The sequence below is a fragment of the Ovis aries genome, chromosome X (assembly GCF_016772045.2).
Source record: "Ovis aries strain OAR_USU_Benz2616 breed Rambouillet chromosome X, ARS-UI_Ramb_v3.0, whole genome shotgun sequence".
Lineage (NCBI taxonomy): Eukaryota > Metazoa > Chordata > Mammalia > Artiodactyla > Bovidae > Ovis > Ovis aries.
The window spans coordinates 87,698,780-87,723,038 of record NC_056080.1 but is presented as its reverse complement, the minus strand read 5'-3'; the positions used below and the strand labels follow the sequence as shown (position 1 = coordinate 87,723,038).

The following is a 24,259-nucleotide window of genomic DNA, read 5'->3' as shown; positions in this document are numbered from 1 at the left end:
TTCTGTCCTTTCCTCCCCATCCCCTTGTCCTCCTGTGTCTTCTTTCTACTTTTGAGTATTTCTGTCACTCACCATGTGTCTCTTTTCCTATTAACCTTGATTTGCTAGTGTCTTCACAAAAGGTTCTATGCTGTACATCATAAGTGAACTTTGAAGTGGTCACCAGAGAGATCAGTTTAGAAGAACTGATCAACAGTATGTGAGAGGAGAAAGGTGGTATCCAGAGGATTGCCAGCGTGGAGTTGTCCATTTTAGTGGAGAAGGGGACAGGAGACCAGAGAGTGACCCAGTTGCTGTCCATTTAGTCCCAGGAGACATGAATACCAGGTGGTATCCTTAGTGGGCTGAATAGTCAGTGGCTTTACCCATTTAGTGACCATGAGCCAGGCAGTAGGCCAGGATCACTAACTTTCAACTTGTTATTTGCTTATTAAAGTAAAACAAAAACACGTTCATCTTTACATGTTTAGATACATTTTCATAGCTCACAGAGTACCCAAAGAAAGCATGCCCAGCTTTATAAGTGGTCAGCTTTTCTCAAGCTTTCGTATTCAGAATACTGATGATTACTGAGGCAGCACAGAGACAGCACAGAGAAATAGGGAAGCGTATTTTACAGTACTCTTCCTGGTAACCAGGTAGTTTCTGAATGTCTCTGTCTAGAAGCGGGTACAGTCTAGTTAAAAGTCTACAACCAAGATACCTAAGGTCATTTTAAGAAATTTTCCTTGATGTCTGATAATTTACAGATTTCTGAATGATTTTAATCGTGAAATATTCTATGTTGTAATTTTTGTGTAGGTTTATTCCAGAGCAAATGAAAAAGAGCCTTGCTGTTGGTGGTTAGCTAAAGTGAGGATGATAAAGGGTGAGGTAGGAGAATGCTTATTTCAATTATTTTTCTTATGCTCTTCCCCTTTTCTAAATCCAGGTATATACATTTCTGTTTGGATTTCTATTTGAAAGTAATAGCTAGCTTGATTACTTTATTTAAATGTGTATATGTTCAGTATGTTTTGTGTGTTTCAGTTAGTTGATCAAATAGCTTTTTTTCCCTTTAAAGAATTTTAAAAGAACTGAATAGGTATAGCTTCTTGTTCTTAATGTGAACTCTGTGATCAGGAATGACTTTGATTTATTTCTCACAGTTTTACGTGATAGAATATGCAGCTTGTGATGCTACATACAATGAAATTGTCACAATTGAACGTTTGCGATCGGTTAATCCCAACAAACCTGCCACAAAAGAGACTTTTCATAAAATCAAACTGGATGTTCCAGAAGACTTAAGACAAATGTGAGTTGATTTGCAAGAAAGGCTGAGAACTTAAGAGGTGCTGTGCAATTAATTTAAAATAATACATTTTCAAATAATAGGAAACAATTTTTAACCTCAGTGAACTTTGACATAAATGGCTTGCAAAAGCAGTGGGAAAAAAAATTTAGCTTTTTCTGGTTATGTAATCAAGCCAAGGCAGGAAGAGAAGGGAATGACAGAGGATGAGGTGGTTGGATGGCATCACTGACTCAAAGGACATGAGTTTGAGCAAACTCGGGGAGTTGGTGATGGACAGGGAGGCCTGGTGTGCTGCAGTCCATGGGGTCACATAGAGTCAGACACAAATGAGTGACTGCACTGAACTGAATCAAGCCAACATTCCAGTTGTTTAAACTTACTTGGCCACATAGATGGCTAATGTACATTTTTTTTCTAACATAAACATTCATCATAGAATTTTAAGATTTTTGAAACTGATTAATACAGTTCTGTCATAAGTTACAAACCAATTTTTAGGCAATGTTGATTTCTCCAGGTTTTTTTCCCTTTTAGCTAATATTCCGAGATACATATGTAACAAGTATAGCTTAAAGAAGCTTCCAAAGGTCTTCTCTCTTACCATCCTTGATATGAAGTAATGCTTAAATAAGACTCTTTAAAGTAAGAGCATATATTAAATTTGATTTAGAATCACACTTTAGATAAACATTAACTTCTATTAATAGTTCAAAATGCATAGAAATCCTACTTGTTAATTATAAAGATTGCATATGTATGTTTGTGCCTTCTAATTCATACATGTTTTCTTCTCACCCTATAATTGATCAGCACTTTTTCTTTAGAAAAGAAACAGCAGAACAAAATTGAACACCTGGTAGCTATCCCCAAAAGTTTTTAACAATTGACTCAAGAAGATTAGTGACCTACCATATGTAACTAGGGCTTCCCAGGTGGCTCAGTGGTAAAATAATTTCCCTACCAATACAGGAGACACAGGAGATGTGAGTTGGATCTCTGGGTCAGGAAGATCCTCTGGAGGAGGAAATGGGAACTCACTACAGTATTCTTGCCTGGAAAATCCCATGAACAGTAGTCCTTGGGTCACAAAGAGTAAGACACTACTGACCATGGATGCATCATGTATAACTGAAGTCAGGAAGCCTGCAGAGGAGAGTGGTGGGCAGTCTCTCAGTTGTGTACAAACTCTTTGTGACCCCATGGACTGTAGCCCACCAGGCTCCTCTATCCATGGGATTTTCTAAGCAAGAATACTGGAGTGGGGTGCCATTTCTTCCTCCAGGGGGTCTTTCCAACCCAGGGATCAAACTCTGATCTCCTGCATCTCTTGCATTGCAGGCGGATTCTTTACTGCTGAGCCACCAGGGAAGTAAGTTCCCCTAAAGATGTCATCTTTGATAATCTAGGACCACCAATAATTTCCTATGAGCATAACTGGTTTTTTCGTTTCCCTATAATCTCAAATTGGCCTGAGAAGCCCAGCAAAGAAACTGAATTTACAGATGGATACAGCATATTTTGCATAAATCAAGTTTAATATGAATCTACAATTCTGCTAAGTGCAAATATCTCTGCATATATTTATCCCAGTAGTTGGTAATCATTCATCTTAACTTCACAATGGTTATTCTTTTTTCTTTTAGGTGTGCCAAGGAATCTGCACACAAAGACTTTAAAAAGGCAGTTGGTGCCTTTTCTGTAACTTATGATCCAGAAAATTATCAGCTCGTCGTTTTGGTGAGTGTTTCTGAGTTGTCTATTTTGGTGTGTTTCATTTAGGGCATGTGCTTTGATCATAACAGTTTTTTTTTTAAAATATCCTTCAGTCCATCAGTGAGGTCACCTCAAAGCGAGCACACATGCTGATTGACATGCACTTTCGGAGTCTGCGCACTAAGCTGTCTCTGATACTGAGAAATGAAGAAGCCAGTAAGCAGCTGGAGGTATGTGGCTTTCCCTAGCGATGCTTGTAAGGCTTATCTAGAAATGATAACTGTGTGGTTACAAAACATGACTTTGGGCAGCTTGTCCTTTGTTTATTGTTCTTAGCAATTCCTTGTATTCTATATTTTAAAAAATTAAATTGTACAATGCATAATCATACTAAAATTTTTATACCTGAGGTTTCAGAATTAAGCAGCAGTTTATGTATATTAAGAAACTTCTGGCCAACTCACTTTTTGCTAGAAGTTCATCAAAGCTGCTAATAAAGTGAAGCAATGATTCTCCCATATAACATGTTATCATTAAAGTACTAGAGAGTATTTAAGTATCTAATCATATTCCTTTCATTATGTATGTTTATCTCTGTTTAAAAGGGTATAGAACTTCTTCATTCTAATTGGTTGTCACTCTTTAAAACTCCTGTCTTCAGATTCCTGCCAGAGGCTCTTTCCCTAACTTACTATTTCGTCTCTTAAGGTGCATTTTATCTACTTTTATTAATCTTCCAATAATTTTCATCACCATACATTTATTTTCATTGATAACTATTTAGTACTTCCATCCATTACCATAGAAACTAAATGGATTTTAGTTTAGTGTGCCAACTCCAGTATGTAATTGCCAGATTCCAGACTTCCTCATCATTATTCATTTCATTAGAGGGAAAAAACCATGCAGTTGAAATAGTAAATAAAAAAAGGAGTTCCAGACTGCATTTGAAGAGAAAAGGTGACCACTACTAAAGGCTATATTCTTGTAAAAGTCTGTGAAACTTGCCACCTTCCAACTTAATTGAGATTGCTAACACCTAGCAGGAGAGGAGACATTTATATCTCCTTTTGCTCCTTTATTTTCTTTTTGGCCGTGGAGGTCTATTTAATTACTTTTTACTCTCATTTTTTCTTGATGTCCCTGTGTTCACAAGTTTGTGGTTTCTTTAGTGATTGTCTCGTAGCTTTTAGGTAGCTTTTAGGCCAGAACAGCCTCCTTACTTTCATTGTAATACGGAAATATACTCTTTTACCTCTTCTTAAACATCTAATTCTTCTTAAATGATCTGTTGTCATAACTTTGGCTTATCATTTATCAGTGAATTATCAGTGAAAAGAATGAACCAGGTGAATGAACCAGGAGTCAAAAAACATGACCTCTTGAAAAGTCCTAGGAATATTTGATTCACTTTTTAACTCTAATCTACAAAAAGGATTTTATACTTTTAAAATTGTTTATAGTAGTTAACACTCATTCATTCAGATTATCAGGTATGTTTGAATAATGAGAAACTAGTGTGCATGCCTATCTTTCCTCACTACTAATATTAAAGAGATCCACATATTCAGATAAGAAATTTCCATTTTTTCAACATGAGCCACTAATATGTTTGGTTTTCATTAATGGCATGCTAGAACTAAACATTAAATTTTGATAATACTGATGATACTATCTAAAGAGAGTGATTATCCACAAGTTTTGGGGTGTCAGTATAATCTAGTTCAGTCATCACTGAATGTAAAGAATTTATCATACTTGTGGATCCAGATCACAAGGTCTTACAGACTCTGATCTTATTTTAGGTTGCAGACACATATGTAAGATAAGTTGTAAATCTCTGACTTTGTAAACATTCAGTTTAATGTACCAACAATTTTTATGATTCCTTTACTCAGATTTGGGGGTGGTGGAGGGAGGGTGTCCCTTTAATGTCCATCAGGGAGGTATCTAAACTCACAGTATCTAGTGATGTTACATAAATGGCACCGTTTCTAGAAAAATATACACACCAATATCCTTTAATCAAATGAAATGAATACAGTGTTCTGTGAAGATGGTATTTAAAATTTTTCTTTACTTAATATTGAGTCTGTCAGACCCAGTGAGCTGGTTTTTATTTGGGAACAGTTGATCTCCTTCTTAATTATTACATTGATGTCACTGGTTAACTAAGGCAGCCTTGCAAATAGGTTTTCAAAGGTTACCTTGGAAAATTGTCAACAAGCCCTTTCCTATTAACAAAAATATATCAAATGACATAGACCTTTAGTAACCTGAAAAGTACTTAAGCTGTGCAAAATATTTTCTTAAACCTGTTAGTTTCAGATAGAAACTGATACACAGGGTCAAGATAATTTACATGGCTGACCTAAATACAGTTGTCTTAATATTGATAAAGCATACTAATCAGATGTGCATTTCTCTTCAGAGTTCAAGGCAGCTTGCCTCAAGGTTTCATGAACAGTTTATCGTACGAGAAGATCTAATGGGTCTAGCTATTGGTACTCATGGTGCTAATATTCAGCAAGCTAGAAAGGTACCTGGGGTCACTGCTATTGATCTAGATGAAGATACCTGCACATTTCATATTTATGGGGAGGTAAATATTTATAGTTTTTTCTAAAATAAAACGGTATTTCAGATGGCTCATCTTTTGTTGATTTAAACCTTTTTCCCATTTTGATTAGGATCAGGATGCAGTGAAAAAGGCTCGAAGCTTTCTTGAATTTGCTGAAGATGTCATACAAGTTCCAAGGAACTTAGTAGGTGAGTCACAAATTGCTTTTGACACACACTACAAAAACAAGTTAGGTAAATAACTTATTTATGCTCATAGAATTCCATTTTCACTCATTGTGGAGTTATTTAGCTGAAGCTTAGTCTTTGAAATAGAGTCTATTGCTGCAGTATACAAAAAATATTCAGTAAATACACTCAAAGATTACATTTTCAGAAGGCATACAAACGGTACTGCTTTGCTAGTTCAGACCTACTGGTTCCTGGAAGGATAAGTTTTGCACAGCCTTTTTGCTGTATATATTTCCATGTTAAATAATGTTTTTTCAAAATGAATGACATTTGGGGCCTTTTTATAATTTAGAGTAGATTGGTATTTTATCTCTCTAACGGGGCTATAAAATATCAGTTATCTCAGTGTTGAAGATCTGAATATAGGTTATTTAAATCTAATAAATTCCAAAGCTAGAAGTAATTCTGAAAGTCTCTTGGGCTTTCTGCAACATCAGCTATAATTCTTCATTTTGACTTGAGTTGTTTCATGACCATCACAATAATGTGTAAATAACATAGGAACTCTCCACCAGTGCTCTTCAATGGTGCAGTTATCTTTAGTAAAATCTATCAGCAAAGTGCAGTTTTATCAGAATACTGCATATGTTTTAAATTTATCAATAAAATTGGGACATACTACGTTTAAAAAATATTTTTAACTTTGGCTAATTACAAAAAGTAATACATGCCCTTTGGAAGGTTTAAAGGAGAAAATAAGGGCTCTTTGTGCATTTTCTTCACAAACTTTCACTTCTACTTAGCTTGCTGTTTTTGTCAGCATAGAATTGTAAACATCTTCCTATGCCATTATAAAAACACTTAGAATAGTATTTTTCGCCCAAAGAAAATCAGTTTGAAGATAAAGTGTAAATACTAGTGAAATAATGCAGAATTATTTTCTCAACTATATACTACATACAGTCAACTAAAGAGCATGATGATGTAATGTCACTGCCAGTTGTGTGTATGGGAAATGTATGATTAGCACTCTCCTGATTACCTCAGGAGAAGAGGGGTTGTGAATGTATTTTTCCCTCTTATTTACAGTTTGTCAAGCAGTTGCATACATTTTATAGTTAGAATGAAAGTAAGTGAAAGTGTTAGTCACTCAGTCATGTCCTACTGTTTGTGACCCCATGGACTGTAGCCCACCAGGCTCCTCTGTCCATGGGATTTTCCAGGCAAGAATACTGGAGTGGATTGCCATTTCCTTCTCCAGGGGATCTTCCCAACCCAGGGATTGAACCCAGGTTTCCTGCATTGCAGGCAGTCTTTACTGTCCGAGCCAGCAGGGAAGCCTTGGGGTCATAAAGAGTCAGAAGCGACTGAGTGGCTAACACAACAATAACAATGGAACTGAAATTAATTATATTTTGCTCCTTTTATTCAGTAGTGTTTTCTAAAAACCTATCACTTAAAGTGCTAAAAAATCAGATTTCAAACAAGGTATCTCTTATTTCCCACGAACTTTTCTAATAATTTGCTTGTTCTTCACCCACTTTGACACTGAATTTGTTTAATTGTTCAGTCGTAGTTAATACACAGTATGTATATATATATATATTTATATATAATAGTATATATCCTATCTATATATAGGATGGTTAAGATACTAGTAGAAACCTGGGCCAAAATCTCCTTTTTCTTTTTGCTAACTCATTTAAAAGACCTTTATTAAAATCAGCATCAGTTCATGAAAATGTGCTACAGATTTAAAGAAAAGAAAATGGGAAGACTCCATGTAACTTCTCTCCTCCTTCTATCCCTTTTCATTTGAAGGGAAGAACAACAGAAATAATTGCAGAAACACCTAGGTCAGGAGTCCTGATTTAGTGTGTCAGTTCTTTTCCCTGACCACTGACCAGTCAGAAGAGGTTGTGGGGGTAAGTGAGAGTGGCACACACAGCAGGAATACCAAGGCTATTCTGATTGGAAGAACCACAAGGTCTGGCTTTGAGAAGGCTTTCCCTGCATTTTTATCTAGGATTGGCTCAACAAATTTTCATTCCTGTTTTTTTCCTTTATTGTTGTTCAGTGGCTAAGGCGTGTTTAACTCTTTCTGAGCGCATGGACTGCAGCACACCAGGTTTCCCTGTCCTTCCACGATGGACATGAGTTTGAACAAGCTCTGGGAGATGGTAAAGGACAGGGAAGCCTGGCATGCTGCAGTCCATGGGCTCAGAAAGAGTCGGACACAACTGAACGACTAAACAACATGTTGACTGAGTCAGTGATGCCATCCAACCATCTCATCCTCTGTTGCCCCCTTCTTCTCTTGGCCTTGATCTTTCCCAGAATCAGGATATCTTCCAGTGAGTGGGTTCTTGGCATCAGGTGGCCGAAGTATTGGAACTTCAGCATCAGTCCTTCCAATGAATATTCAGGGTTGATTTCCTTGAGGATTTCATTTAGGAATTCTTTAGGATCCCCATCCCTACCTTAGATGAAGTGGGGGGGCAAGCCCATTTATGGGCATGGCCAGCTCAGCTTGCTTTAAGTACCTGGGAGTGTGCCCTTGGAATTGGATGTAATTCGTATGTACATTTCTACAATGAGTTGTTTTTAGTACTTGGAATGTCTTGTTTTGCTGGCTCTGAAAGCAGTCATTTCCCAGCTAAGTACATGATTAAATTTTTTAAAGTGAGAGAGATTTGAGTGCCTATCCATTGCTGGTATTTGAAGTCTTCAGAGTTTTAACAGGTGATATGATAAAACTTAATCTTGAACTGGTTTTAAACTTTTTCATTGTGGTTTTAAGCTAAACTGTGATTTCTTAATCTTTTATTCTGTAACCAATCACCTCACCTTCTAACATACTAGTTTAATTTGTGAGTCATGCACAAGAGTAGTAGTCCACTAACACATTGGCCTGAAAAATGTGTACTTCTAGATGAATGTATAGCTGCTTATGGGTTTCCCTGGTGGCTCAGATGGTAAAGAATCTGCCTTCAATGTAGGACACCAGGGTTCGATCCTTGGGTTGGGAAGATCCCCTGGAGGAGGGATGGCTACCCCCTCCAGTACTCTTGCCTGGAGAATCCCATGGACCGAGGAGCCTGGTGGGCTACAGTTCATGGGGTCACAAAGAGTCGGACACAACTGAGTGACTAAGCAGCAGCATAGCTGCTTATGCCGCTTTTAGAGTGTCTTATAAATGTGCTGTATAAAATTCTAAAAATATTTGCCGTGGGCAAAGAAGCAGGTGTAAATCAGATGCAGATAGGATTGAAATTGTCAAATAAGCAATTGTATTTTCTATTATTTATCCTTTTCATTAATTCTTTTTATAGAGCTTTGCAGAAAGAAGGATACACACCACTCTACCTGAACATTTAAAGTGTGCCCTTGTATGCCAAATAAGAGCCTATTTTGAACTGCCTTAAAAATGCAAAATTATCCTGTCAGTTCACAAGTTATTACTCAGTTCGTACCGGACCAAAGGAGTTTGAACTGTGATGACTTCATAGAATGAAAAGCCAGTTGCACTGTTTTTGTGTTTTTGTTTTTGTTTTTGTTTTTTTTGAAAAAAGTCTCTGTTTTGCTTTTGAGATAGAATTAAAATTATATGAAATTTTATACATAAAAAATGTTATAGTTTACAGTAGAGTGTGCTTACTGGTTTGAGGTGTGTGATTTTAAAACCAAACATGAATTATTCATTTTTTAACTTAGGCAAAGTAATAGGAAAAAATGGAAAACTGATTCAAGAGATTGTGGACAAGTCAGGAGTTGTGAGGGTGAGAATTGAGGCTGAAAATGAGAAAAATGTTCCACAAGAAGAGGTATGTTTCTAGTGCATGTTTCTGGTTTGTCTAATAAAGTCTTTTATTTGACACAGTAACTTAGAGGCCTCTAATATGCACATAATGTGAATGTAAAACCTCTGTCAGGCTTGCCAGTTAATTGAAGTTATAGATGACGGCCTCTTTCTAGTCTCTGATGCTGTGATTATGTATTAGCCCCTTTAACTCCTTAAGTCTTTTTTCTAGATCTTTAGCATGGGCCATCACAAATGTAAAAACAAAATCTGAAGCACACTTCAAATATCACTTAAGTTACTGGCAGAGACAAAATTGGGACACTAATTAGGTTTTTGGCTTTCATCTTTGGCTTTTTTAGTTTGTGTGTTTGTGTTTGTGTGCCTTACATTTTTTGAAGTATTGGGATGGAGAAGGTGAGGGCGTGCTCTTCTGTACAATGGTACTGTTTAAAATAAAATCCTTCCAAATTGCCATAATTTTCTTATGTTGTCTAGTCTTTGCTTTTGTGAAAGGTTCTTTTAACTGAAGTTCAATTTGTGTGCATTTTTATTGCACAATTTTTGCATTCTGTAAGTTTGTTTACCGAAACTGTCTGTAATAGTTTCTGTTCTTAAAGATGATCATTGATACAATAATGGTGCTAAGTAAAGTCTTAAAAATGGACCCTTTTTTCTCTTTTGTGTTTTTCATCCAGGAAATGATGCCACCAAATTCCCTACCTTCTAGTAACTCAAGGGTTGGACCTATTCCCTCAGAAGAAAAAAAACATACAGATATAAAGGAAAACAGCACTCACTTTTCACAACCTAACAGCACAAAAGTCCAGAGGGTAGGAAATAATTTTCACTTTGAATTATACTGAAAGTAATTTCTTTGCCCCAAATGTCACAGTTGTTGTTTTGGGTGTGTTCTCTGGTTAGGCTTATAGGCTATTCATGCTGTATCTGTTTCAGATCTGATTGCCAGCTTATGAGATATTACAGACCAATGGGATAACTACTTTTCAGTTTATTCACAGTGACAAATCTTATGCTGTAAACATAAAATATGGGGTTGCATTTAGTGGTCACATTTTTCTTTTGAGGGTGGACTTTTATTTTTTCATGCTCTAGCTCTTGAAATTTTGCAGGTTGTAATATATCCAAATGTACCTTCTGTTAGATGCATAATTGTTACTTAAAGCCATATTTTTTAAACTGACTTTCAATATTTGAACTAACCGAATTGTTTAGAAACGGATTTAGAAGTCCTGCAGTGAAAGTCCTGCGTTCAGGCTTCTGTGTATCATTTGTTATAGTTAATGACATCACTTGCATTCCTTATACTGCTTTAGGTGTTAGTGGTTTCATCCATTGTAGCAGGGGAATCCCAGAAACCTGAACTCAAGGCTTGGCAGGTAGGAAACCATTCCTTGAAAAATACATTTTAATTTTATATTTTAATGTTTATTCCCCTTGTTAAGAAAGACTTCAAATGATCATCAGAGTTGGGGCATGGTGGAGGTGTATCTGTGGGGTTTTTGGCTCCATTGCCCTGGGGAGAAAGCTGATACTCCTTCCTGTTGCTTACAAGGCCTTTTTTTCATAGCCACCTGACCAATATCATCTCTTTCCACTTCTCTTCCTTGCACTGGAGAGAGGCTTGAGCCATACTTAGAGTTGTCCAAACACTGCTGTCTACTCCTTGTTGCTTCTAGAGATATGCATATGTTTCCTCTGCCAGAAGCCCTCTGTTTTCTCCAGCTTGCCACCTTGCTGTGGGCTTGCTTCATGTGCCTCTTTCCTCGTGTACTTGCCATCGGTCCCTCCCCATGATGAGCTCAAGAGCCTTTCTCCCCTTTGATGCTCTGATGTGGTCATCCCTGTCTGTAGCACTTACCACATAGATGTTTACTTGTTATATCCTTACATTGTTAGTTTCTTGAGGGCACGCCCCCCCCCCCCACCGGGCCTGTAAGAACTGTTGATGGGAAAAAATGGTATGAGTAACAAGGGATTAAAAGCGAAAATACCATTTTATAAAGAGAAATGTAACTGCAAGTGGATTGGAGATTCCTCTGTGCAGGGGAGTCCAGTTCTCATCCCAGATCAGGGAATCACTTTTTCCTGGTATCTACATTGAAGGTCACTGTTCCGCTCTTGCCTTTCTTTGTCTTAACTATTTTGGTCCACTAGTGCTATGCTTAATAGAGTGGCACTTGGGTACATCATCAGTTTGGAAATGTTGAAAGATAATTTTGTTTTTCACTATTTGCTTCAAAGTTGATCAGCTAAATCTATGGCATTAAAGCTTATTTTGATAGTATGTGATCCAAGGAGAAGGGCATAGCATTTCATCATAGGGCATTTTGGAAAATAATATGGTTAACTGCTTTGTAAGAAAGTCAGTTGGGGAAAAAAAACTCAACAAAAAAACTCAACAGTCAAAAATATTTTTGAGAAAAAGAGATCTGGGTCATAGGCCTGATTAATTCCATAGTTCATTCAGTCAAAAAAAAAAAAAAAGCCCATGCGTTTTCAGTGGCACCTGATTCTTCAGGTGGTCCTTCTTACTAGGAAGCAATGCCTTGCCTACCAGATGGATGCCAGTTTGCAAGTAATATTTCCCAATTATTCAGTCTTGTACCCTGTCAACAGCCACGTCCATGTGGAAGGAAAAAGAAAAAAACCTATTCCAACCCCACATATGTTTAAGATGCTATGTACTGAGTGCAAGCAGACAAAAGCAGCCTAGCAGTACCAACACCTATCGAATAAATGCTCTTTTTAAAAGAGTGATTGATACTTGCTAAGTTTCTTGGCTGCTTTCACCTAGAAAATTCTAATATATCTACATCAAAACTACTGTGTACTTTTCTTTAGTCACTTGTGACTATCAGTAACCATGAGAATTTCATCAGTAGTGAAATACTGAATTATTTTCAGCTTGGAAGGTCATAATTGCCAGCTGTTAGCTTATAGAACTAGCCTGCTGCTGCTGCTAAGTCACTTCAGTCGTGTCCAACTCTGTGCGACCCCATAGATGGCAGCTCACCAGGCTTCACCGTCCCTGGGATTCTCCAGGCAAGAACGCTGGAGTGGGTTGCCATTTCCTTCTCCAGTGCATGAAAATGAAAAGTGAAAGTGAAGTCACTTAGTCATGTCCGACTCTGTGCGACCCCATAGACAGCAGCCCACCAGGCTGCCCCGTCCCTGGGATTCTCCAAGCAAGAACACTGGAGTGGGTTGCCATTTCCTTCTCCAGTGCATGAAAGTGAAAAGTGAAAGTGAAGTTGCTCAGTCGTGTCTGACTCTTCACGACCCCATGGACTGCAGCCTCCCAGGCTCCTCTGTCCATAGGATTTTCCAGGCAAGAGTACTGGAGTACTGGTGCCATTGCCTTCTCCGACAGAACTGGCCTAGGCTTCCCTGTAACTTGTGACAAGAAACAATTTTTTTTTTCCCCTCATTTCTGCTGATGATTTAGAAGTATACATTTTGAGCTAGAAGTACACATTTTTAGTATACTTGTTTTTTAAAAAAATTTATCCTTAAAGTTGTATCATAGGGAGATCAAACTTTCCTAATGATTCAGTCCTTTTCAGTGTTCAGAGTACATTATTGAAATATATTGAAATGTTAAATTTTATGTTCATGAATATGCCCAGTTTCCCCCCTTCACATAATAAGTACTAAGTGCACATTAATTTATCCTAACTCTTCTTGTTTGTGTCTTGCTTGTACTCTGTTGACTTGGTTAGCAAAGTTGATTCAGTTTTTATTTTTGTGTCCTAGTATCTAATTTTAATTTTTTTAAAGAATTTTATCTAGATAAAACCTGTAGTAAATTAATGAGTATTTTAAAGTACTCATTTTGTTTATGTGTCTCATTTTAAAACTTGTATAATTTTGAGTTACATAATTTACACGCTTGCCAACATTTAACAGTGTTTAAATCATAGTAACGTGATACATTTAATGGTTGCTATGTTGATCTGTCCTTATACACAGGAGGTGTGTAAAATATACTAACTACTCTTGTTTTTATGTATTTCATATTTTCAACAAACTTTGCTGTACCTACCATTTGTCAGATCCTGTGCTAGGGATTTAGTCATTATTTGCATATTTCAGATTGTAATTCATCATTAATTTTATAAGATTGTTTTTGTCATTTCTTTTTCAGGGTATGGTACCGTTTGTTTTTGTGGGAACAAAAGACAGCATTGCTAATGCCACTGTTCTTTTGGATTATCACCTAAACTATTTAAAGGTGAGAACAGGAAGAACTTTGAATCTTTTTGCACTAAAATAGAAAAACTCCATAGTAAATCTTAACACAATTAAGATTTCTTCTAGCCTGTACATGATAATGAAAGACCTATGAAAGATAATAGAAAAAAACCTCATTTTGTTTAGCTTATTGTATTCTTTCTGAAAACATAAGTCAATTTTCCATCATTTTAAATTTAAGACTCAGTATCCCTATTCTGAAGAAATTCCCCTATTTCCCATTTTTTTTTTTCTGTTAAACCGTCATACCACTTTAGATGATCCTGTCTGAAATCTTTTTCATCTCATTGATCCTTCCTAACCCTTGAGAGTTTTTTCCAGGCCAAATTTTATGTCTGTAACACTTAACTTTGTTGTCCCCTTTATGTCATTTATCAGGAATAGCCCAGAGTTTCATGAAGTCCTCTGTTTGAATGTGTACCCTTCATAATTTTCTCTATACTCCGTTTTACAAACTAGAAGCAATTTATGTCTCCTTGTAGAAAAGCTCATTTTAGTTGGTATTTGTACCACTGTGCCTACTCCAGCTTAGAATCTGGAAAGCAGGAACCAGGAGACTGCAAGGCGTAGCAGAGAAAGCAGTGGATTGGCAGTCCAGCACTTGATTGTAATCTTCTGCCATGACCAGCTCTGTGTTTGTAGGAAAATCACCTCCCTAGACTAGGTGTTTTTTAAAATTTATTTTGGCCAACTGTTCTGTAATTCAAAAAAATAGAATTTTACCAATGTCACTTTTATAATTCCATCTTTTGTATCCACATGTATCAAAAACATACTGTAACAGGTAGTAAATGTTATTTTTAAAGTAATCCAACTTTCTATTGTATTTATGAGGCTATCCTGTTAAGAATTTTTCTGCTGACTTCTTAAATAAAATGAAGCAATTTATAGTTACATGTAAATAAGGAAGAAACACATAGTAGCTAGGCACTTCTTATCCTTCTTATGGTGGTCAATTAATAATTGAAAATGGAGAGGTTTCATCCAGCAAGGTTTATGTGGGTAGGATACCCCATTGATTTGCTTATTCACTTTTGTTTTAAAGTGTGTCTTATGTGTAATCTGTTGTATGTGTTTTTCTTCCTATTCTTAGCTTAAATAATGTGGAAGACCTGGAAATTTAAGGTTGCATTGCATCAGTCCCTTGTTCTTTTAACCAGTGTTCTTCTTTAGATCTTTTGCTTTATATTTCACATTGAATATCTTTTTGGATTATTAGCAGCTGTCCTGTTGCCATGCTTCCCATCACCAGATCTTCCCTTGAGTGGGCTTTGCATCTCTCACCGAGTGGTGACTGCTTTGCCCCCATGGGATAACCTGGACTACCATTCTGTTTTGCAAGATCCACCCATTCCATGAGCTATGACTGTACTTTTGGAGTAAGCCACTCAGCGGCAGTCTCTCCTTTAATTAAGTCCTTTGTAAAACAATGTCTGGTTCAAAGCACAGATGACACTCGTCTAGATCCTTACCTGCCCTTTTCCTGAAACTGCTGTACTAAGATTTTAAGAACTTAGCTTTACAGGGGCTTCCCCAGTGACTGTTCATGTGGACAGTCCCTATGATTGCCTCTGCTTGACTGAGACACCCAACCACTACTCTAGTTGTGGACCCAGTTCCCTGCAGCTAGTAAATCGATGTTTATGAATAGATTGGAAGGAGAAGGGTTAGAACTGAGACATCATCTGGTTTTGACAGAACCTAGCATATTGGAAGCATTGTGTGTGAGGGTCTGTTAGTGGACCCCAGGTGTATATTTTGGTCAATTGATTTTATACTGTTCATCATACTTGTCTTAGCAGAGTTGTAGTCTTTAAGAGGTTTTCAAGGCATGATATCCAATTTTTTGGGTTAACTGTTAGATAGTTCCTGTTCTTTGAAAGTAGAAGATGGCCCAAATTCAGTGTTTCATTAATTAAGGTTATTTACAATGTGTGATTTTTAAGCTTAGCTGGTTAAGTCTTAAATGTCATTTATCTGTATTCATACATTTTAGAGTTGTTTTATTCAATAACCTATTATCAAGAAGTCCCAAAACTACCATATTTGTGCCTTAGCAGATCTATTGGATAATATTGCCAAATTAAATAACTTTAAATTCTTTCAGTATAATTTTAATGCTGAGTATTTTTGTTCTGTCTCTTAATTCTGGACATCAATAATATGTTATCTGTAGTAATTTTCTTTTTAAGGAGACCATTCAATTTCCTGATAATTCTGTGTAACAGTGTTTACTATAAACTTAGAGCTGAAATTGAAATATTTCCAGTATACTTTTTATCTGATGAAAAGGAGAAAGGTTTTATTAAGTAAAATGTCAAATTATTTTTACTGTTATCTTGTATATTTTAAATAGGAAGTAGACCAGTTGCGTTTGGAGAGATTACAAATTGATGAGCAGTTGCGACAGATTGGAGCTAGTTCTAGACCACCACCAAATCGTACAGATAAGGAAAAAGGCTATGTGACTGATGATGGTCAAGGACTGGGTCGAGGTAGTAGACCTTACAGAAATAGGGGGCACGGCAGACGCGGTCCTGGATATACTTCAGGTACAAACTAAGCATTTTACTCAGTAACTTTATCTGTTCCTAGACTTAATAGCTGCTAATCTCTAATATTCATTAGAACCCCATTATAACAATTTCTCACTACATGGTTTCCAGTTCACAGTGGGTCAAATTGTGTTGCAAGACACATAGAGTGAAAAACCTGATAATAACCCATAGAGTTCACAGGGCAGGTGTGAGTTCTGTCCACAGTCTGACTGGGGATAAATCTGCTTAAGCCCTTGTATGCTAATGCCTTTCCTAAGGCCTTTCCTTATTTTATTACTATATAGCCAAAAGTTTTTTCATTTGTGTACTGTGGCTCATGTTTCGTCAGGCATGTGCTGGTCATACTTGCTGGATGGACTGTGTAAATCAGGGGTCTGCATCCTGTGGCTCATAAGGTGATTTTGAGTGGCATGGCCAAAGTCAGCCCTAGGCAAAGTCAAGAAGTAGGCGAAGTCTCTCTTTGCCTCCCCAGCTCTTCTCTCAGTGCTTCTTTCTTCTCTCCCAGTACCTTTCACTGAACGCTATCCCACTGCCCGTGCCTACTGTCTTGCTCAACTGTGTATCTACTATGTAACTTGCTAATGATGGTATAAGGTATAATCCATCTCACAAATATTTGCGTTTCAAAAAGGAACTCTGTAAGATGGAAAAGCCTTCAAGATCCACAGGAATGAAGCTATAATGGTGAAGCTATAATTGCTCATTAGCTCCAACAGAGGAAGAGAGAGGTAGTAGAGTTGCTGTTCTGGAGTGGGGGAGAGAGCTACCTACTCCTAAGGCCAACCTTGAACCTGAGCCCTCATCCCTTTCCCAACAGTCTGTTCTTGATGCTGTGGAAGGTTCCCCCTCACCAAGAAGTTATTTTCCCATCTCCCATCCCCTGTGTTATTAACCCACCCCCTCAGGCATAATAAGTTGACTACAGTAAATCCTTTCTAATAATCAGTTATTCCTGCGGGAGTGGGAGGGAAGGTTGTGGACCAAGCATCAGACAAGCATATCCCCATTCAACGAGGTCCAATCCCTGATCTCACAAGAGACCATTCCCTGAGATAGTAGCCACGATGGCCACCTTTGCCACCCTCTCTAAGATGACCAAAATGTGTGCATTCCCCTTTGTCCCTGGCCAAACCTTGTTAAAAGGAACTCTCTTTCTAGAAGTTTTGTTTATCAAGGTATTGCATTTAATTGTTGTAGGCAACTTTTCCTCCAGAGAGCACAGATGTTTAAAGGAGCACAGCTGTTAAATGATGTGGCATACTCAGGTTTGAACTTAGATGGCTAATAGAATTCCTTTTTTTTTTAAAATGAGAACCAAAAATGTTTGAAACAAAATTGACCTCAAATATCGTGAAAACCTTCATTTTAACTTAAGATAATTTGTTTTACAAAATGGAAGGTGATATATACTCTTTGGTGGGCTTATAAATTGGGAAGTGTAATGGATTACCCCCAGAAACGTCTCTGGAAGTTTCTGTTAACCTAACGTTTTTTTAAGTCGGACAATGGTATATAACTTTTAACTCTCGATAGGAACTAATTCTGAAGCATCAAATGCTTCTGAAACAGAATCTGACCACAGAGATGAACTCAGTGATTGGTCATTAGCTCCAACAGAGGAAGAGAGGGAGAACTTCCTGCGCAGAGGAGACGGGCGGCGGCGTGGCGGCGGAGGAAGAGGACAAGGAGGAAGAGGACGTGGAGGCAGCTTCAAAGGTACAGAGGGTTTTTCGTTTAAGAAATGAAGCTGAATTGTAACAACTGTCTGAAGTTCTATGAAAAAGCTAGGTGATTCAATGACATACTATCAAGCCCCCATTTCTTCCATTTTGTACTGGTCACCATAAGAAAGGCTCACGTAATTAATTAGCAATATCAGACAGGCTTCCTTACAGTTTACAAACATATGAATAACCCCTGATAACTAGTTCAGCTTCTTTGGGTACTCTAAACATCACATCTAATCATTAGTTCAGATTGACCTATCACACAGTTGATGTAGAACTGTGATGGCTTAGGAATGTTTTTTGTAACATGTGCTTCTGTGCACTAAGCCGCTTTAGTCATGTCCAGCTCTTTGTAGCCCTGTGGACTGTAGCCCACCAGGCTCCTCTGTCCATGGGATTCTCCAGGCAAGAGTACTAGAGTGGGTAGCCATTTCCTTATCCAGGGGATCTTCCGGACACAGTGATCGAACTCAGGTCTCATGTCCCTTGCATTGGCAGGCAGGTTCTTTGCCACTAGTGCCACCTGGATGCTAGATTATTAGACAGTGTGTAACTGAAATTGCTAGGTTGATTATATTTTAGATTCTGTGGTTGGTCTAAATAAATTGAGGATGTGGGAACAAAGAACTCTACAATAGGCATGTCAGAATCAGTGACCACTGAACCTTTTAAAAATGTCCCTATAGGAAACGACGATCACTCCCGAACAGATAATCGTCCACGTAATCCAAGAGAGGCTAAAGGAAGAACAGCAGATGGATCCCTCCAGGTAAACCTATGTGCCTCTTTTCATCCAAATTGTCCCAGTTACATAAGTTTGAGATTTAGGTGAATTTGCCATACTATATAGGTATTTGTGAAATACTTTCCTTTCAACATTACATTTGTGGTCAATTTTAGTCCTTTATGACAAGTATACAAAGAAGATGTATCTAAAGAATGTGCAGTCTCAGTATTTGTAAAGATTTCGACAACCACATTATGACTTAAGTACCACATAGGTAATCCTCCCTACCCCCATTCTCCAAGGAAAGAAACATCCAGGAATGTACTGAGAGAGACTTGTATAAGCCCTGAGGAACCCACATCCCTTCTCACCAGAGTTGCAAGGATAGGGTGTCCTCTTTGACTGGAAAGTAAGAAAAAGAAGGTATCTAGCTCACAATAGACAGGGCTGATGACACTTGGCTAGTACATGCTGAATCAGTCAGCTGCCTATTTAGAGCCAACCTCTACCCTGAGAACGCATCTCATGTGGCCAGCACCTGTGCTGAACACATTGTTAACATAATTTTAAAATGAGCCCCCAAGCACAGCCAGGTATCTTGGCTGGGTGTATTGTATCTCACTTAATGTTTCAACAGTACCCTGAGGTAAGAAGTTCTATTATTCTGTTTTATAGGTGAGTAAACTGAAGTTTAGAAAGACTGAGTCACATAGTTAGCATACACTAGAGTGATATTTCAGAGAAGGCAATGGCACCCCACTCCGGTACTCTTGCCTGGAAAATCCCATGGACGGAGGAGCCTGGTAGGCTGCAGTCCATAGTGTCGCTAAGAGTCGGACATGACTGAGCGACTTCACTTTCACTTTTCACTTTCATGCATTGGAGAAGGAAATGGCAACCCACTCCAGTGTTCTTGCCTGGAGAATCCCAGGGATGGCGGAGCCTGGTGGGCTGCCGCCTATGGGGTTGCACAGAGTCAGACACGACTGAAGCAACTTAGCAGCAGCAGCAGAGTAATATTTGAACCCTGGTACCTCATTCCCAGAACGCATGATCTCTTCGGCTGCTTCTTTAACTCTGAAGACTTAATCCAAGTAGTTGGGGGTCCCTTCATGACTATGGATTGGTTTGGGACCAGTACCTAGAATTAGTGAGACATAAATTTTAAGAGCAGAAACTTCATGACAGAATATTCCTTAGAATTCATAGCATTTGTAGAAAGAAAGAAAGAAAACGAAGTCGCTCAGGTGTGCCTGACTCTTTGCGACCCCATGAATAGTAGCCTGCACCAAGCTCCTCCGTCCATGGGATTTTCAAGGCAAGAAGTACTGGAGTGGGTTGCCATTTCCTTCTCCAGGGAATCTTCCAACCCAGGGATCGAACCTAGGTCTCTGGCATTGTAGACAGATGCTTTACCGTCTGAGCCACTAGGGAAGTCCTAGCATTTATAAGTAGGTGTTAACTATTAGCTGGTGCTTAAGGATCATCACAGAAAATATCTTAGACCTAGAGATTGATGAAATTATAAGGCGTTTATGTACCAGTTTCATATTTCCCCTGTTGACAACCAAACAGTTAAAACACTCACCCAGGACCAACAATTAAACACACTTTGAAATTCGAGTGCACCATTTTGGGACTATAGGTAGTCCCATTTGTACTTGAAGCATATCAGTACTTTCATTAATTGTTTTAGGCCTGTGTGTCAACATTATCTTTCTTTTGTACAGCATCTACAATTGCATTAGCAGTGTTAAGTGTTCAGTGCTGGCACTTAAAATATTATATAAATCTCAGAATATTATTTTTTAAATCATATCCATCTCTATTCTCTTCCTGGGATTCCAGTTCTCCCACGCATTAGTGTCTTCAAATTTCCCTGTACTATTCTTATTCTTCAGAGTTTAAGTTGTATGATCTCTGATTTTCCTTACGGTAATATAAGCTACTAGAAACCAGTGCTCATATGAGTATATATAGTGTGTGTATATATACATATATATGAATATATACAGTATGTGTGTATATTTATATACACACACATGTTGTAAGACAAAGGGAGCCCTCAGTGTAGAAAAAGTTAATCATACTTACGATAGAAATGAAGATGTCAACTAAAGACTAGTTAATAAGTGAGTTAAGTTATTGCTCTGGTAACGTCAGAATAGGAAGACAATAATTTGTCTCTCTCCTCCTGGGTTTCATATCTTTGAAGAATAAACCATTTTTTTGAACAGACCTGTATATTTTGCATATATATTTTGCAATCCGTAATAGGAGTTCATTTTAACTATTTGTTTCTCATTGTTTTGTTCTACTTAGAAGAAGACACAGTAGGATTGTGAGTTTTTATCTAACTTTGGATGCAGTGAGATGACCAAGGTGTTCCAGTTACAGAAGAAGAGTGTTTTAGAATCATAAACCAAATAAAGCTCCTACCTGACCTTAATTTCTCACACTTCTTCTATTCAAATCCCTTTTAACATGTGGAATATACACTTTGGGCTTAAATTTCTTGTCAGGCCAATTGCAGATTACAACAGAATATGGTCTGTGTATATAACAACTATAACTTGTTTTAGATCAGAGTTGACTGCAATAATGAAAGGAGTGTCCACACTAAAACATTACAGAATACCTCCAGTGAAGGTAATCGGCTGCGCACGGGTAAAGATCGTAACCAGAGGAAGGAAAAGCCAGACACCGTGGATGGCCAGCAACCACTTGTTAATGGAGTACCCTAAACTGCATAATTCTGGAGTGATATATCCCCTATACCATTTCCATAATTCTTATTCCATATTAGAAAACTTTGTTAGGCCAAAGACAAATAGTAGGCAAGGTGGCACAGGGCATGAAATGAACAATTCCGTTAAGAATTTTGCTTTTTTCACATTGGCCATAAGCAGCAATTTTCAAATTTGCACACAATGAGGTCTTAAAATTTTTGAAACATTACTTTTAAATAATTAAGTATACTTAGCACTTCAGGACAGGATTTTCATTTGGTTTACTTTTTAAATACCGCGCAGTTGATATTCTTTGTTAATTTGGACCGTTTACCCTGCATTGGGTGATAACTCACTGGTATATTTCAGTTTTTCTGAATAATAGCATTTATGGTAATCATATTAGACTTCTATTTTCAATCTCATATAGAAGTCCATAAAATACTAAGGCATTTCATGTCCTGTGTCAGTTTATGTTTTGGTCCACTTTTCCAGTATTTTAGTGGACCCTGAGATGTGTGTGATGTGACGTTTGTCATTTTCATTAGCAAAAAAAAAAAAAAAAGTTGTATGATCTGTGCCTTTTTTATATCTTGGCAGGTAGGAATATTATATTTGGATGCAGAGTTCAGGGAAGATAAGTTGGAACACTAAATGTTAAAAGATGTAGCAAACCCTGTCAAACATTAGTACTTTATAGAAGAATGCATGCTTTCCATATTTTTTTTCTTACATAAACATCAGGTTAGGCAGTATAAAGAATAAGACTTTTGTTTTTGTTCTGTTGCACTGAAGTTTGACAAATAGTGTTATTGAGAGGGATGTGTAATTTTTCTGTATAGACCGGAAAAGTAGTAACGGTCTTTTCATTTGCAAGAGGCTCAAATATTTTCAGCTAGGAACAAATCTTCCTGGTTGAAAGTTAGTAGGATACGCCTGCTCTTTGGCCTGATGACCAGTTTTAACTTAGAGCTGTCTTTTATTTTGTCCTCCCCGAGTTTTGTGAAGTTTCTCATTTTCATTTCAAGCTTATTTGGGGGAGGTAGAAAGGTCATTTGTGTGCATAATAATCCTGTGAAGTACAGGTACTTTGTCTGAGAAACATTGGAAGCAGGTTAAATGTTTTGTAAACTCTGAAATATTAGGTCTAATGTATAAGCAGAATTGGAAAGCAGACTAGGATGGTTAACACATGAAACTTTTTTCTTTAGTTTTTTTTTCCTTTTGTTTTTTTGACATATTGGGTTTCAGTTTTGAGGGTTTTTTTGTGTTTGTTTTTTTTTTTTTTTTTTACGAGATTTACTGAGGAAAATATGTGAAGGATCTTCACTCTAAGATGTTATATTTTTCTTAAAAAATAACTCCAAGTAGGGGTACCACTGAATCTGTACAGTGCCGTACAAACCGAAGTTCTGCCTCTGATGTCTGTTGTGAGTTTGTTTCTTTGAATTTTCATATTACGGTTACTTTTCCTTGCATACAAATAAGCATATAAAAATGGCAGCAAACTGCACATGATTTCAAGAATATTAAAAAGTCTTTTAAAAGTATTGCCAAACATTAATGTTGATTTCTAGTTATTTATTCTGGGAATGTATAGTATTTGAAAACAGAAATTGGTACCTTGCACACATCATCTGTAAGCTGTTCGGTTTAAAATACTGTAGATAATTAACCAAGGTAGAATGACCTTGTAATGTAACTGCTCTTGGGCAATATTCTCTGTACATATTAGCGACAACAGATTGGATTTTATGTTGACATTTGTTTGGTTATAGTGCAATATATTTTGTATGCAAGCAGTTTCAATAAAGTTTGATCTTCCTCTGCTACATTGATGTTGATGCAATCCTTACAAATGATTGCTTTTAAAATTTTAAGATAGGAAAAGTCTATAGAAAGTGTTCTGTTACAAAATGTATCTGTTACCATTGGAAATTTCACATGTCATAGGAAGTTAGCTGATATCTACCAACTTTCAAGAACTTGATCTTGTTTAATAAGGTGAAAAATACCAACAAAATGGTACAAAAGCACATTGTGCCATTACAATATGCACTAAGTCTCTTTTTTTACCACGGCTGAATTCAGCAAGGCGCTAACTTGCTTAAATGTGAATTACTAACTTCTAAAACTGTAATTTGAGTCACATGTTTTCATGTGGAGTTGGAGTTGATTCATATTACAATATTTGTGTGCTAAACATGTATGTTTTTCAGTTCAAAGTCATGATGTTTTTAAAATCTTATTAAAGTTTCAAAAATCTGAAGATTGTTTATCTAGATGTAAATTTTTATTAAAAAGTTGCACTTATGAAAAAGCAAAAATTTAGTCTGACAGATGTTTGCTCCTGGTCTTAAATTTCTAAGTGTAATGAAACCTAAAGATGGGGGGAGATATTAATCATGCAAAGCATATATTATGCCTTGCAAATAATTTTTTATGTGCTTCTAAAAGGCAGAAAGAAATGTAGATAATTGAAAAATAATTTTATATATTCCCAGTTAGAGGATTTGAACACATTAATTACATAGGATGCTACTAAACCATGTTAAAGACATGCTCCTGTCAGTGCACACATGAACATACTTGCCATTTGGAAACTCTTAAATATGTCTATGAATCTTAAAAAAAAATGTTGATGTCAGTAATAGAGAACATGATAGTCTGTAGGTAGAATATG

At 37.2% G+C, this 24,259-nt stretch overlaps 1 protein-coding gene across 20 annotated transcripts in view; it reads left to right on the top strand.

Moving 5' to 3' along the window:
- Nucleotides 1-23,903, top strand: part of FMR1 (fragile X messenger ribonucleoprotein 1) — a 40,211-nt gene extending 16,308 nt beyond the window's left edge. The window contains exons 4-17 of one of the 20 annotated variants that reach the window (XM_027963544.3): nucleotides 802-873; nucleotides 1,149-1,297; nucleotides 2,941-3,034; nucleotides 3,124-3,240; nucleotides 5,442-5,612; nucleotides 5,701-5,779; nucleotides 9,476-9,585; nucleotides 10,259-10,393; nucleotides 10,898-10,960; nucleotides 13,729-13,815; nucleotides 16,192-16,387; nucleotides 18,002-18,109; nucleotides 18,807-18,889; nucleotides 21,481-23,903. In XM_027963544.3, coding sequence (XP_027819345.1) covers nucleotides 802-873; nucleotides 1,149-1,297; nucleotides 2,941-3,034; nucleotides 3,124-3,240; nucleotides 5,442-5,612; nucleotides 5,701-5,779; nucleotides 9,476-9,585; nucleotides 10,259-10,393; nucleotides 10,898-10,960; nucleotides 13,729-13,815; nucleotides 16,192-16,387; nucleotides 18,002-18,109; nucleotides 18,807-18,889; nucleotides 21,481-21,591 — 1,575 coding nt within the window. In that variant the 3' untranslated portion in view covers nucleotides 21,592-23,903. Of the gene's footprint in view, nucleotides 1-801; nucleotides 874-1,148; nucleotides 1,298-2,940; nucleotides 3,035-3,123; nucleotides 3,241-5,441; nucleotides 5,613-5,700; nucleotides 5,780-9,475; nucleotides 9,586-10,258; nucleotides 10,394-10,897; nucleotides 10,961-13,728; nucleotides 13,816-16,191; nucleotides 16,388-17,100; nucleotides 18,110-18,806; nucleotides 18,890-21,169 lie in introns of those variants that run through there. The other 19 variants (XM_027963542.3, XM_060408460.1, XM_027963543.3 and 16 more) reach the window with 19 other exon arrangements.
- Nucleotides 23,904-24,259: the final 356 nt, after the last annotated feature.